This window comes from Fundulus heteroclitus, chromosome 17 (assembly GCF_011125445.2).
Source record: "Fundulus heteroclitus isolate FHET01 chromosome 17, MU-UCD_Fhet_4.1, whole genome shotgun sequence".
In the NCBI taxonomy this organism is placed as follows: domain Eukaryota; kingdom Metazoa; phylum Chordata; class Actinopteri; order Cyprinodontiformes; family Fundulidae; genus Fundulus; species Fundulus heteroclitus.
In genome coordinates, this window is record NC_046377.1 from 5,180,788 (window position 1) to 5,195,543 (window position 14,756).

Here is a 14,756-nt window from a genome sequence, read left to right on the forward strand (position 1 = left end):
GCCACCTGTTTGGTGTTTAGCCAACTTTACCTTTTGGGTTTAACTGAACCTGTGGGTCTTAAGCTGGGTCTGAAATGCAATGCTAAGCTCTAAGACGGCTGTTCTCTGGGATTTTTGCAAAGTAACTCAAGGTACCAGCGTACGCAGGATATCTGTCATATACTTCATTATTACTTGATAAGTCCAAGAGTTCTAGATCTAGAAATCCAGGGCTGATCCAAGTTCATCCGAACGTCACAAAACTCGTCCTGGGTTAATAATTATCACTCAAATGAACAGAATCTCATCAAAACTGGTCTAAAATATCTATAAATTTGAATGCACGTATTTAAAGTAAAGAATCTTGTAATCAAAGCTGTGAACAAACCAATTACAATTGCAGTGTGTGCTACTTTGTGTTGGCCAACGACAAATCCACTAAAGTTTGCGGGTTTAAATGTTGGAAAAGTATGGCAATGTTCAAGTCTATGTGATGGAAAGCTTTATGCTGACTGAAGCTTCAACCCTTGCTTTATATGAGCACGTCTCTAACATGACTAGATGTCTTTTTCTTTCAGCACACTGCCGTCAGATTTAATGAAGTTGTGTGGTGAATCCAAACCAAGAGGCAAGGTAGATTACCGTGCTTTTCATTCTGTGTTTAGTCTTTTAAAATAGAAATTGCATTTCAAAGCGTCTCCCAGTAGCACTCGGTAAATCAAATTATTTTTACTTCACCCCATCCTGGCCCCTCAGGCTCGAAGGCGGACCACCACCCAGATGGAGCTGCTTTATGCTAGCAGTGGGGATTTGTCCTGCGAGTCCCCCACCGGAGACTTCCCGGCCCCGTTGCTGCCCCTCGCCGAGCGGCAGGAAGGACCGGCAGACGCGTGGGGTCTCGCAGCTGGTCAAGCCCCGGACCGCGAGCGAACCTTTTCGCCATCTGTGCTGTCTGCCAGGCCAGCTGGCATGTAAGTACAGAGGCAATGTTTTTGCGAGGAAAGCAGACATCTAAATATGTTAGAGTTCCTAAGCAAATTTGATTCCAGCATTTCCAGGTCTTGGTTAGTGTGGCAAAAGAAAATTATTTCCTTTCTTCCTTGTGTCCTACTTCCATCCGCTCCTTCTTTTTTTTTTCCTTCCTTGTGTTCTTCCTCCACTGTTATTTGTGTCCTTCTTTCCTTTCTTCTGTCTATACTTTGCTCTGTCCTACCTATTACTAAGGTCAAGTACAACATGGCCTGATGAGTTGTCTTGTCTTTAGTTCTGGGTCTAGATCACCAACGGGCGTGGAGAGGAAGCCGTTGGAGCGCTCGCCCCTGACCCGCAGGAAGGTGCAAGAAAAGGGCCCCACCATGACCCCCATGGCAACCCCTGCACTGAAACCAATAGCGGACAACACAGAAACTAAAACTAAAGGCAGCGAATACAAGTCAATGTAAAAACCTATATTACTCAGACTAACAGTAATGTTTTTGTCTTTAGCCATGCTCCAAATGGTATGCATCCTGGTTCATGTCACTGTATTTCTTGCATGTTTGCACAAACTGTTTTCAGCATTAAAGGATGCTAAAATTGTATCTATAGGCTCCTTAGAGTAAAGGAGCACTTCATACATTTTAAAGATTAAATATAATTTTTCCTTTATCATATATGCCCTTATAATTGACCGACATGTAAAATAAGTTTTCCCCTATTTGCCGCAGTTGCCTCTATACGCTGTATTAGTCAGTTCATGTCTCTTGCCGTGTGGGTGGGTGGGTCTGACACACTGCGTGCTCTCATTCACCTGGCTACTTTAAGTCTCCGTCATAAGCGACACATTAGCGAGGCACATTACAGACTAACTTCAATATTTATAACTGTCTTTGCCTCGGAAGACATTAGGCCTCTAAACAAAAGACCTGTGCAGTCGCAGCGGCAGATGCTTTTCCTCTTCTCCCATGCACGCGCATAACACAGGTGTCATTTCAACTTGTCGCCAGAGGGGGCAGACTTCTACAAAAACTCTGCCACTTGTGATATGCTCCTTTAATACAAACACATACACCATGACCATCCCTAAGCTTTTGCTCTAGTTTCATTTGATGCTAATTAGCAAGTTAGCATGCTATCTCTCTCAACAATTAATTTTGTTCCAGTTTACTTCACATTTAATGTCAATTTCGATTATCTAAGTGATAACGTCAAATATATCGTTCATTTTAATCCCCAAATGATCAGAAATGATGTACATTTTGAAGGATAGTAGTTTGTGATAAAAGCTGAAAACACTGCTAGCAAGAATGCTAGACTAGCTAAAGAATGTTGCAACGCAGCTACATTTGACTTTGTTCTGTTTTCTCAGGCTCGATGAATCGCCGGTATTTGAAGGACAACGGTAATTCGCTCTAATCAATTTTAATCAAATATTACTTTTTCAATTTAGTTTAGATTTCTTTATTATAAAAGGACATGTGATGTCTTTTGCTTTAACATATCAGCTGCATTTATGCTTTAAAATATCTGACGATTTCTAGAAGTAATGTTTATGTATTAAAGAATTTTCCTTATTTACCTACATCACATTGGTTTGAGAGGGAGTTTCTCCTCCAGCGTCTTACTATTTCCTGACCTTTGTATTAGCTTGAAACGGAAATAGAAATGATAAATAGCTGTGTTGTGTGTTTTTAGTGGTGTGATCAGTCCGGTGGCGGCCCCTAAGAACAGTCGAGGCGCCAGAATTCAGTGCGTCCACGTGGCTGAAGGCCACACCAAACCTGTTCTCTGCGTGGATGCAACGGATGACCTGCTGTTTACTGGCTCTAAGGGTAAAGACTGAACATGGGACGGCCAATTCCATCTATTCGGTTTCCCTAAAACGCATTTCTTTCCAAATCTTTGTCTCAGATCGGACTTGTAAGGTCTGGAACCTAGTAACGGGCCAGGAGATTATGTCTCTAGCGGATCATCCCAGTAGTGTTGTCTCAGTCAGGTATTGTAATATTTGTTCAGAAATTGCCTACTTTGATAATATTCATTGAAATGTTGTATATTCTCTTGAGTAATTATTTCTTTTGGCCTTTGTTGTTATTATAGGTACACCTCCAGCCTTGTTCTCACCGTTTCCACTGCTTACATCAAGGTCTGGGATATTCGCGACTCTGCTAAGTGTATCCGTACACTCACGTAAGTACACACACTCATGCAAAAGTTAAACAAGGTTTCTCATAAGGGATCTGGTGGTTCTTATACGCTTTATTTTAATATCAGGTCATCAGGCCAAGTGGGGTCAGGGGATACATGTTCTTCTGCTAGGAGTTTATCTATCCCACCCGGAGAGAGTCAGATAAACCAGATTGCCCTCAACATGTCCGGATCATTCCTGTACGCTGCTGCAGGGAACGCCGTGCGCATGTGGGACCTCCGCAAGTACGCTACCAAACACTGGAGTCTTTGCCATGCGGGCTATTTCCAATACCACAAATTAATTATGTTGCCACTCACAGGAGGTGTTCAGAGAGCTAATGCTAAATAAACTGTCCGGTCCTCTTTAAGGTTCGTGTCCACCGGAAAGTTGACGGGCCATTTGGGACCTGTTATGTGTCTAACTGTCGAAAAGTTGGGCCACGGACAGGACGTCGTGCTCACTGGCTCGAAAGATCATCACGTCAAAGTAAGAACTGTCCCTGAGTGTAAAAGCAATCAGTAGAGGTACAACAAGACGTCCAGCTCACCAGATGAGGCCAACTTGTCTTTGTGCTCCTCGCGCTCACAAGGTTGCCGCACATGTAATCTAAAAGTGGTGGGGAGGTATCAGCCAGCCCAGTATGAAGTCTTTATTATCAGACTCCTTCAACCCAACAAGGCAACTCAAGACCTAGTTCCTGTGTTGCCTCAATATAAGGATCTCAACCGTAGATTTTACAGGACGTGGGGCTCAAAGCAGTCGCCTTCAAACATAATCATAGCTCACATTTACTTTACCTGACAAGGTGTTTTTTATGAAATTTTTATTCAGGTTCGGAAGAGATCGGCGACACACAGATAAGGACTCAAACACTGTTTCTGTTTGAATAATAGTGCCCATATTTATTATCACCCACAGAATGCAGCAACACAAAACAGCAAGCACTTCGCACACGCAAAGTAGCAAGCACTTAAAGCAACGTTGCAAAAAAACTGTGAAAAAAATTATAAAAATCTAGGTAGCTGAAAACATTGGCTGGCTATGGAGGACTTGCCATCCTCCAGTGTTTTAATTATTCAGCTGAGCTTGATTTAAGGCAACGTCTTTTCACGTCATGAAAATAAACGCCCCTGTGTCACACAGTCAGGGTGCTGGGTCCCCCTCCAGAGGACTGAATCGCTATGTTACACCCCCTCGCTAACCAGATGCGTGACGAATAAACGTCTCTGTCTTTCCAGATGTTCGAGGTGGCGGAAGGGGCTCAGGGCAGCATCGGCTCCAGCTACACGTTCGACCCGGCCCACCAGGACGCCGTGGAGTCTCTAGCCATCCACGGCGATGTCTTCTACAGCAGCTCCAGAGATTATCACATAAAGAAGTGGGACATGGCCAGCAAAAAGCTTTTACAGGTACGACGACGCCGCAGGTTTGGTACCCGTAGAGTAGAAATGTTCCGGGTTTAACCGTCGTTTGTGTCGTCACCCAACAGTCGGTCAGTGCCCAGACAGATTGGGTCAGCGTCCTGGGCGTGGTACCGGGCTCCCCGGTGCTCCTCAGTGGGTGCAGAGGAGGGCTGCTTCGCCTTTGGCACGCTCACTCCCTAGCACCCCTCGGAGAGGTCCAGGGGCACGACAGCCCCATCAATGGCTTGGCAACCAACAGCACCCAGTTGTTCACAGCCTCAGAGTAAGTCACAAAACCCCTTACACGAACGGGGTTTTGTTTTGCTCGTTTCTATCATGTCCTGTTGCTTATTACCGTTTCCCTTGTGCTTTTTGATAGCGACCGCACGGTGAAAATCTGGGAGGCAAAACCCCCCCTGGAGGATGAAGTCCACTGACAACGGATCTCTGTCATTCGCATACGCTGGACTCTGTACTTGTCATCACCAGTTGTTTGATACAATGGGTGTAAGCTTTTTTTTTTTTTTTTGGTGGCAGTCGTAGATGTTGCACCATCGCCGGCGCCCAACAGGGATCTGTGTCCGGAACACCCAATTGGATGTGGTCAGTTTCTCCATGGGGGGGGGAACGGTTACAGATATTTTAGGTCATAACGAACCACCATGAACCTAAAAAGGCACCTTAAGTCGTCTCTAGAGTTACAGTGGCCACAAGACGGTTTGGAAAGTAGGATTTTTATTGATCCCAGGGAGGCTGGCTCCAGTCGGGCGACATCAATGCATATAGTATGTTTTTGGGGTTTTTTAAGATCCTGAGGGAAAAGAAACGGTGATAATGAAATGGTTTGTTTCTCATGTCCAAAATTAATTTAAATCAAAAACATAGCGATTTTCTGTTCCAACCACATCAAAAACTGTGATCGTATCCTGTGTGTTGACATGATGTATGATATATCCTGTCTTCCCAACAATGCTGTAAAGCTTATTTTGTGTATGTGTGAGTGTGTGTGTGTCTGTGTGTGTGTGTGTGTCTGATGTTCTGTTTCTCAGTTAAAGGACCAAACTACTGAAAACGTGCTATACTTTGCTGCCTCGGCGTTACTTGTTTTTCAGTAATATGCCATGTAGTTTAACTTTAAACACAGGTGGTTTGTGAGACGCGCAACGTGAAAGCAAACATTGCTTAATGCTTAAGCAACCCAAGCACCTTGGATCCTCCAGCTCAGAAAGGCGAGGTACACATTGTGTGAAAACACATTTTCTTCCTAACATATCTAATGGGGGTCCAACCTGGAGATGAGGGGCAAGACTGAATTCATGTCTGCGTGTAGTCTGGCTTACGTCTGCTGAAATGGTGAACTGCTTAAATCCTGGAAACAATTATTGCAAACAGAATTCCTGTATCTCTGAAATGCTACTATTTATTTGTTTTTCTTGTGTTGTCTGAGATCAGTGTCCATCATGTCTTTATCACCTGTGACCGACTGTACATTTGCTCAAACTAACGTCTGTGTTCTTTGTGTCACAGACAATGATTTGCACAGAATTAATGGGATGGATTTCTCCGTAATCATAGTTGTTTTATCAGTGCCTGTCATAAATCCTAAACTTTGTGTTGTTTTTTTTTGTTGTTGTTGTTGTTTTTCTTTGGTTTTGCACATGATTTTTGAGGACTTGCCGTCATTGAAAAAAGATCAGGTCAGCGTTTTTCCAACAACTTCATGCCCAGAATTGGATGCATCCTAATTGGATGCTCTCTGGAGGCAACACTGTTAGTTAGCACCATAGGCTGCTCTAAGGACGCTGGTTTTCTGCACCGACGGCTGTGTGGTTTGCTTTAAAGACATCTTTTAGTTTATTCTAAAGCATTGCTAATCAGACAGGCTAGAGTCCCTCAAACTTTTGAAATGTAGCGGCAACTTCTTTCTTTAGTGTAAATATGTTTGTACGCTTTTTGTTGTTCTTGTTTTTTTTTGTTTTTTTTGCAGACTCTTGTGCACAGTATGATGTCATGGACATATCAGATACGGTGTGTAAATAAATTGATAGAAAATGGTTTAAGACTGTGTGTGCAGTGTGTATGATGACCACATGGTGGCAGTAATGTATAAAGCCAGTTTTAGTGGTCAGTCTTTGGCTTCTTTTACTTGATTTATATGAAGAAATACTTTAATTTGTAGGATTTATACAGTAAGGCCTCGCTTCAGAAAAGGAATGTTTTTGGGCATCTTGTTTAATCCTTCGTACAGTTAGACCTGAAGCAACAATATTGTATCTGAAATGCCGAAGGATGGGGGGGACAGATAAAGGTAAAAAAGGGGTCAGAAACTCCACCTGAAGGCAAAACCTAATGTGAAGAGTGATGAAACATCAATATTTAATGTTCCGCTGCATGAAAGCAGCCAAGTGGTAATGGGGCTGGAAGAAGAACATTGACCCAGAGCCACCTGGTGATGCTTTATGATTTCAACCCTGACTCTGTTGTGCTTTATAGCATCACTCCTGATAATAAGTGCTTTCGGGTGATATAATGCAACCTGGTCCTGACAGGGAATTACAAATCAAAAAGCCATGAAATCTACATGGTAAAAGCACTTTCAGCTCATCAGAGCAAGGAGATTCGCCTTCCTGATGCACTGCGCCAAGCAGCCGATGAACTAACACTCTGACATTGACGCTTTGTTTTGAAGGCAGTGTGAGTATACCGCTGTAAAATGGTTGTGAGCTGAAGCTCTCCGCTGTAGCCACTTTGTCCACCGTTCAAAACGTCACTGGCAGACTTGAGACTTGAGACATAACGTGGCGATACAATGGAACTGGCAATATTGTGCGATTTAGAAACCTGGCAGCAATTCAACCACTCTCTTAAAAAAAAAAAATCTGTTTCCATTCAGCTCTATTTGCTCATTAAAAAAAGAAAACACACTTTACAGGACACATTGGTCCAGCTTGTATGCAGTTATATCCAATCCAGCTCAGTCCAAAGTCCTCTTTATTCACTTTAAATCATTCCAACACAACAGATTCACATCCAGTCGCCCCTTTAATGACACAAGCATATTGAAACTTTGTTTCTGTAAATAGTCACCAGTTGGAAGTTTTTCCCAAGTGGTGCAGAACAGGGAAGTGCAAGAAAAATGAATATAAATGTGCGCTAACCTTTAAAGAATTTAATTAAAAACATGTCTGAAAGTCTGAGGTTATACAGATTGTCAATAATATAAATACATTAAGCCAAATATGAAAATATAACATTTTATTGCACCTTTGACTTTGTAAAAAAAAAAAAAGTGTTGTGTAAGACTCCCACTTTTTGCCTTTCGTCAAAAAAGTGCCGTCATTTGGCACTTTCTGCTTACCATACCCATGCATCTCACTGGATGGAAAAATCCAACAAACAAGCGCCTGTGTGCAGATTGGCACGAATGACCGATTCATGACAGAAAAACTGGGCTGGTGCATATAACTATTCCTCTTTAGCAGAGAGGAATCATCACAGTGGACAAGCTGTTCAATGTCCCTTTTTTTTATTTCCCCATTCACTTAACTTAAATTCCCTCTTTAAACAGCCATACATTACTATTAGGAATAACATCAATTAAGATTTCAACTTTTACAGAAAATAAAATACATTTTGTTTGTAAGTTCCCAAAGGAACTTTTGAACCATTCCCTAACCAGACAAACCTGGAGGGAATCGCATGTTTTTATGCAGCCAACATGGATTTTACACTAAATAAAACCCATACAGTCATAAGGACCCCCAACATCATGTTGCCAAGCAACTAGTGCAGACCCAGAGAAGGTGATAAAGACTCCTTTCTGTAGATTTAGCTTTATGTTTAAGAGACATCTATAGATATCTAGGGAGATAAAAAAAATATAATTTTTTTTCCTCCGTTTCAGAAAATGTAACTAATTCACTACACACAGATTATTTATTGTAATTTTGACAGATATGGTTTACAGATACCAGCAACACAGAATCCCGTGTCTCAGAAAAAGCAAATATCGTGAAAAAGTTAGAGCGTATTCACAGAAAGTTCAGTGGAATGAAAAATAATTTATATAGCATTAATTTTGCACATTAATTACTGGGTACACACTAATGCCACACACCAGACTGCAGTAGACTATGTCCAATATTTCTAGTTATGACTTCTTAAATGTTTTTTCTTCATCTGTTTACTTTTGTCTGCAGGCTAACAATAGTTTAGTTTAGTTTCTAAAATATACCTAAAGCAGCTTTATTATAAAGGTTTCCGTCCGAGCAGAGTTTTACAGTAAGGAGGGATGAAATAATGGCCTGACTGCTGGCACGGAGCCTGTATCATCAGTTGTTCTAAGAAATCAATAGCACCTTCTCAGACAGCCTGCGTGGGCTGCAAGTTTCACTTCCAGTTTAATTGTAGCGCAGTGTACGCTCCTTTCAGATAATATATCCCCCTCTTATCTGTTCAGTGAACATATTGATCGGTGATGCTGGGGCCTAACCAGATGCTGTTGTTTCACAATTAAATCTGTCTTTACGACGGGATCTGTATGGCTACAGGAGCTCTGCATTTATCCACAGAAAAGCAATCAGTGTTGGTTATTTCCTGCGTGAAATGATCAAGGAGGAGATTCGGCTTCATTTTGCATCTTGTGCTTATGTTTTTTTGTTTTTTTTTAACAAACACCTATGCTAAAGATGTTACTAGAGACTGGACATCCAAAAGTATTCCCTTGATTTTATTTATTGCATTTTGCCACAATACAAGCACAAGCTTTATTTATATTAATGGGATTTTATGTGACAGGATGAACACAAACTTACGGCATTAATCAACAATGGTCCGAGCGTTAGTCAGTGAAGCAGCCCAAAGACCTATGGTAACTCTGGAGGAGCTGCAGAGATCCCTGAATGTGACTTTTATTGAATAGTAGCGAGACGAAACCCATGAGAAATCTGTTTGTTAAGCCATGTGGAACCACAGCAAACAAGTGGAAAAAAGTAACCTTTTTTTGGCTTTCAGGCAAAACACTGTATGGGATGCAAAAGTAATATCAACCTGAACACACTATTCCATGGTCGTGGCAGCATTATGCAGTGTGGGTTTTTTTCTTCAGCACCGCATGGAAGCTGGTCCTTGGAGGATGGATAAGGCTATTTAGATTAGGACTGGGCAAAAATATCTAGATGTGCAAAGTTTTTTATTTTTTTCATTTTTTATTTTATTTGGCAGGGACCAATTCAATAAACAGATCATTATATATATATATATATATATATATATATATATATATATATATATATATATATATATATATATATAAAATCTGATGCCTGTGTCATAGTGCATATAGCTAATTCACAACACCTGTCCTCTGAAGGGCTTTTAAGAGTTAAAATAAACAAAAAATAAAAACAATTACAATAAATACAATCAGAAATGTGCAGAAACCAGTTAGCACTAATAAAATCACTGTGATAAAATAAATGCATCCCCTCAAGATCAAAGAATTGCATCATACACGCACTCATGCATTTCATATGACATGGCCACATGTTATATGGCTGCTGCTGTAGGAGCCGGGATTTTGTTTGCTTTTTGAAAGTGGAAAGTTTAGTCAGAGCCTAACTATTTGTGGAAAGACCATATCACAGGTTGGTTTCTTTCACAGAAAAAAAAAAAACATTTTTAGCTGTAGATGTTTAACAAAATGGAACTTTACGGACTCCACGGGCAGCAGCTCTTGTTGATCTGGAGGTTTCCAGTCTGTTAACAGATTTACAAAGTGGCTCAGGGGCAAGTCTAGTTAAGCATTTTAAAAACAACTTTATAGCTAAAATGAACTAAATTTACGAGATTTAAGATTTTATGTTTATGTAAAATGTAACAGTGATGAAATGGGCTTTTTATCTAAAATATTTAAGGCCTAATTATAACGCCTTTCAATAAGTTTTAAGGTAGATCTGAGACCAAAAGGTAGTGCAGCATGATAGATGTGATTCAAAAAGACACGAGCACTCTCCGCTGTCAGACGACTCCTGCTCGTTCTGAAACAGTTCATCTCCATTTTTCTTCGGATGCTTTAAATGTGATTTTAAAATTTTACAGAGAATCTAATATTACTCCTAAATATTTTTCTTGTTCTGCCTCTTCAGTGAGTTCTCCATTCATTTTTCGTGTTTAAATTGTCTGAATCGTCTTCGCAGAAAAACACACATAGATTTGGTTTTCTTTGATGTTAAACAGGATTTGTCTAACCAACAGGACGATTTTTCAAACCTTTTGATCAATGTGCTGCTAATAGCTGCAGAGTTATGAAGGTAGTTTTGTGTCTTTATTATTCAATCAAAAAAAAAAGGTTGCTTCAATCAAAAAATATATTTTCAATTAAAAAAAACTTCACTTCAATAAAAAATTAACTTTTCAATCAAAGAAAAGCAGTGTTCAAATGTATTTTTTTGAGTCTCAAATATATTTTTGGATTCAAATACTTTTTTTTTTTGATTGAAAAGTTTTTTTTCTATTGAAGTGAAGATTTTTTTAATTGAAAATATATTTTTTGATTAAAGCAACCTTTTTTTTGATTGAATAATAAAGACACAAAACTACCTTCATACTGGGGTTTTACCATTGGTGAAGACATAGCCCTGAATACTGTAATTTGCAGCACGGTGAGTCCTTCAAATAAGTGATTCTGGGATGAATGCACATGCCACCCCACTCTTGACATGTTTGTGGAACAACATGTGAGCTCCGGGCATCTTATGACTATTGGTTGTCCAGAACGAGAACCAGCGAGTTCATTGGCTTTTAAACTCTATCCTTGCTTTTAGTTTCTATCATCATTAGTTGGAAGTCAAGCCTGAAGACAAATTTTCAACCGGCAGAAATAGAATATAAACAGAATGTAATGGAGGCAGCCAAGTGGTGGTTAAGGACATTTTCCAGAGCAGCAATGAGGCTCAGGAGGACGGGGGTCAATATCCACCACCCCGGCTCCTGTCTCCGAGCGTCCACAGAGTGAATCCTCTTGCTAAAAATACCAGCGCCGCTGCTTTATGACCAGAACCGATGAGCCGTGATGCCGCCGCCTCGCTGCTCTTCGAATTCCGAGTACAGAAATCAACCCCGGCCCCTCCCAGAGGAGCCGACGAAACAGATGTGAAAGAGCAACATCAGTAATAGGCCTTCAAAAGCATCTCCGGCGTGAAACTGAAGGACTGCATATTTAAAGAAGCCGTGTCTGTGCCTAATTTCCCGTTTTATGTTCATTTGCAAAAAAAAAAAAAAAAACTGAGCGGGAGGAAGCGAATACTAAGCAGGAGATTGATAGTCGGTGTGAGTGCGTTCGTGACCAGGTGGAGGAATGTTACTGGGAGAGAGATATGGCTGACAGTGAGCAGGTCAAGCGTGTGCTCTAGTTGACAGAGCGGCGCTCTAGGAATTGAACTGTCTGCAGTAGATCTCTGTGTAATTGCACATCAGTAATAAATATGGAGGTGTCGGCGCCTATTAAATCAAGAGGTTTTTCTAGCTGAACTCTGAGCAAAAGAGAGTAAATTAGTACATCGTGCCAGCTCATATCTACCCAGGCATCAATTAGGCGTGGTTGAGCTGTCAGAGAAAAAGGCATAGAAACGTTACGATCGGGGTCCTGATCAGAACATCTTCACGTTCTGACAAATCTCAACTTTCGATACCTGTCGCCGTTTTTCGATGGACCTGGGTCATCCTAAAAAATCTAAATGTTTGCCACCCTTGAGAGACTGAACTAGCTGCTTGCACCGTGGTCCGACAGGTGTTGGAGTGGGTGGGCGCTGCAGAAACACTGTTAGACAGGAATGGTGTTCTAAGCAAACCACTGAGTTAAGAAAGCAGGAGAAAACACTTTTTCTGCAAGCTTGTCTGGATAGAAATAACTAGAACATCACTGATGTACGTTGTGAGCTGAACTATCTGCAACTCAAGTCCTAACAGAGGGTACACATCCTAACATTAGCAAGCACTTTAGCAAATCGCTCCACACGGATCAGAGTCAGCAGGAGCATAACTGGAGTTTATGAGCCGGTTGAGGTGGCTCGGGCATCTGGTCAGGATGCCTCCTGGACGCCTCCCTGGTGAGGTGTTCCGGGCACGTCCCACCGGGAGGAGGCCCAGAGGAAGACCCAGGACACGCTGGAGGGACTATGTCTCCCGGCTGGCCTGGGAACGCCTTGGGATTCCCCCAGAGGAGCTGGCCCAAGTGGCTGGGGAGAGGGACGTCTGGGCCTCCCTACTGAAGCTGCTGCCCCCACGACCCGACCCGGATAAGCGGAAGAGGATGGATGGATGGATGGATGGATGGATGGATGGAAGGAGCACTCAGGCGGTCTTCTTTATCTAATTGCCATGACATCAGAGGCAGAGTAGGAACTTGAGGAAAGGTGAGTCTATTGGCATGTAGTCGCTGAGGTCATGACAAAGCTGCCCAGCCGCAGGGCACCAGCAGTGGACAAGATTTGCTGAGGATGCAGAAGGCTCTTTACGTTACTGGGCGGACCTGGTTGACATGCATGCTGCTCTTAGGGGCTGAGACGACACCTGGGGACAGCTAGAGGGGGTGACTGCCCTATTTTATTTTTTAAGAAGGGCTCAGTCACGTGTTATAATGGAGGCGGCAATCGGTTGTTGGAGCCTGGATCCAGGAAGAGCAGAGTGGCTTTCTTCCGTCCTGACAACGGAATCGTTGGGAAGATCTTTAATCTAATAGAATCCTTAAGGACAGTATAGGAGTTTGCTTATCCCATCTATATGTATTTAACCAACCTGGAGAAGCCTGTGACTGTAGCCCTCAATGTTTTCTGTGAGGGATTTGCAGAAGTACGAAAGTTTTTAAGGCCTATCCAGTCTTCATATAACCAAAAGCAAGATGTGTATTTACACAAAGTCAAGCTTGTTTAAAGTTTGACTTCCCATTGCGCCAAATCCTGTTTATGGTTTTGACAGAGACCATCATAAGGGATGTTTGTGGAGAAGTTGGTATTGTTTGGGAAATTTAGGGACACAGCTTTGCTTTTTGCAGATGATGTAACACTGTGGACGCAATTTTTGGTCCTGACCTTCAGCATGTACTGAAGTTGTTGGCTGCTGAGTGTGAAGTCACCAGGATGAAAGTCAGTTCTTTAACTCTGAGGTCATGGTTCTCAACAGGAGAAAGGTGGACAGCTCCGTCTGGGATCGGAGTGAGTTGTTCCCTCAAGCAGAGCGGTTCAAGTATCTCGGTGTGTTGTCCATGAGTGATGGCAGAATAAAGCCGGAGTAATGCAGGCGTCGTTCCAGTCTGTCACGGTGAAGCAAAGCTCCAGATTTCTCATCTTATCTTATGTTCACTTGCTGTCATGAAATATGACATAAAGAACCCAGGTTTAAACAGAAGCAGCCAAAATAAGCTTTATCTGCAGGGCAGCTGGACACAGCCTTGGAGATGGTGAACCATTGTGGGATTTTTCTGGCACATCCCACTGGTAGGAGCTTCCAGAACTTGCTTGAAGAACAACGGATCCCTTTGGGCCAGGGAAGGCCTTGGTAATGCTACATGAAGAGTGTCGTTGGGTAGAGCAACGTCCGGCTTTCCCTCCTGGACTTGTTACACATGCAACCCTATCTTGGAGAATGCAGCTGCACAGACATAGTGAATGTCTCCATTTTGTGGCCAAGTAGAAAATCGGCATCAACATTTTTTACAAATGGACTCAGAAATTGTGCGTGCATGGTGCTCATGCACGATTGGGCCTTTTTTTCCTCTATTCTGCACCGACACTCATAGCAGTGATGCATATACAGTAAGCTTATGAGTCTATGTTAATTTTCTGACCTCATGTGTGTGTAACTAGGCGTGAACTCATCCACCCCACACGCCGCCCTGCACGAACAGGGGATGGGGGGGGGGGGGGGCATGATATTTGCCCAAAGGTGCTGTAATGGTTTTCACCACCACCACGCTACTCATCAAACCCAGGGCGTGTCAGAGAGCGTGTGAGACGGCTATATTTAGAAACGTGGCTGGCCGGTAAACACACTGAGTAATGCAGGGATGTGTCATATTAACGTCCAATGACTTTATCGTCTAAACATAATCCGAACACTCGCAGGTTGGAGCAACGTACTGTTGCTTTTGCTTTTTCGATCACCGTAAGGATCTTGGCCTCCATTTTTACTTGAAGCGCTCGGGAAAA

At 42.3% G+C, this 14,756-nt stretch overlaps 1 protein-coding gene across 3 annotated transcripts in view; it reads left to right on the top strand.

Moving 5' to 3' along the window:
* The window catches only part of LOC105936318 (kinesin-like protein KIF21A), a 38,103-nt gene extending 31,940 nt beyond the window's left edge, over positions 1-6,163 (top strand). For all 3 annotated transcript variants that reach the window (XM_012877083.3, XM_036148846.1, XM_036148847.1), the window contains 12 exons: positions 558-612; positions 736-950; positions 1,244-1,417; positions 2,327-2,359; positions 2,653-2,789; positions 2,869-2,953; positions 3,058-3,147; positions 3,232-3,390; positions 3,517-3,634; positions 4,387-4,557; positions 4,638-4,834; positions 4,931-6,163. In XM_012877083.3, coding sequence (XP_012732537.2) covers positions 558-612; positions 736-950; positions 1,244-1,417; positions 2,327-2,359; positions 2,653-2,789; positions 2,869-2,953; positions 3,058-3,147; positions 3,232-3,390; positions 3,517-3,634; positions 4,387-4,557; positions 4,638-4,834; positions 4,931-4,988 — 1,492 coding nt within the window. In that variant the 3' untranslated portion in view covers positions 4,989-6,163. The remainder of the gene's footprint in view (positions 1-557; positions 613-735; positions 951-1,243; positions 1,418-2,326; positions 2,360-2,652; positions 2,790-2,868; positions 2,954-3,057; positions 3,148-3,231; positions 3,391-3,516; positions 3,635-4,386; positions 4,558-4,637; positions 4,835-4,930) is intronic.
* Positions 6,164-14,756: the final 8,593 nt, after the last annotated feature.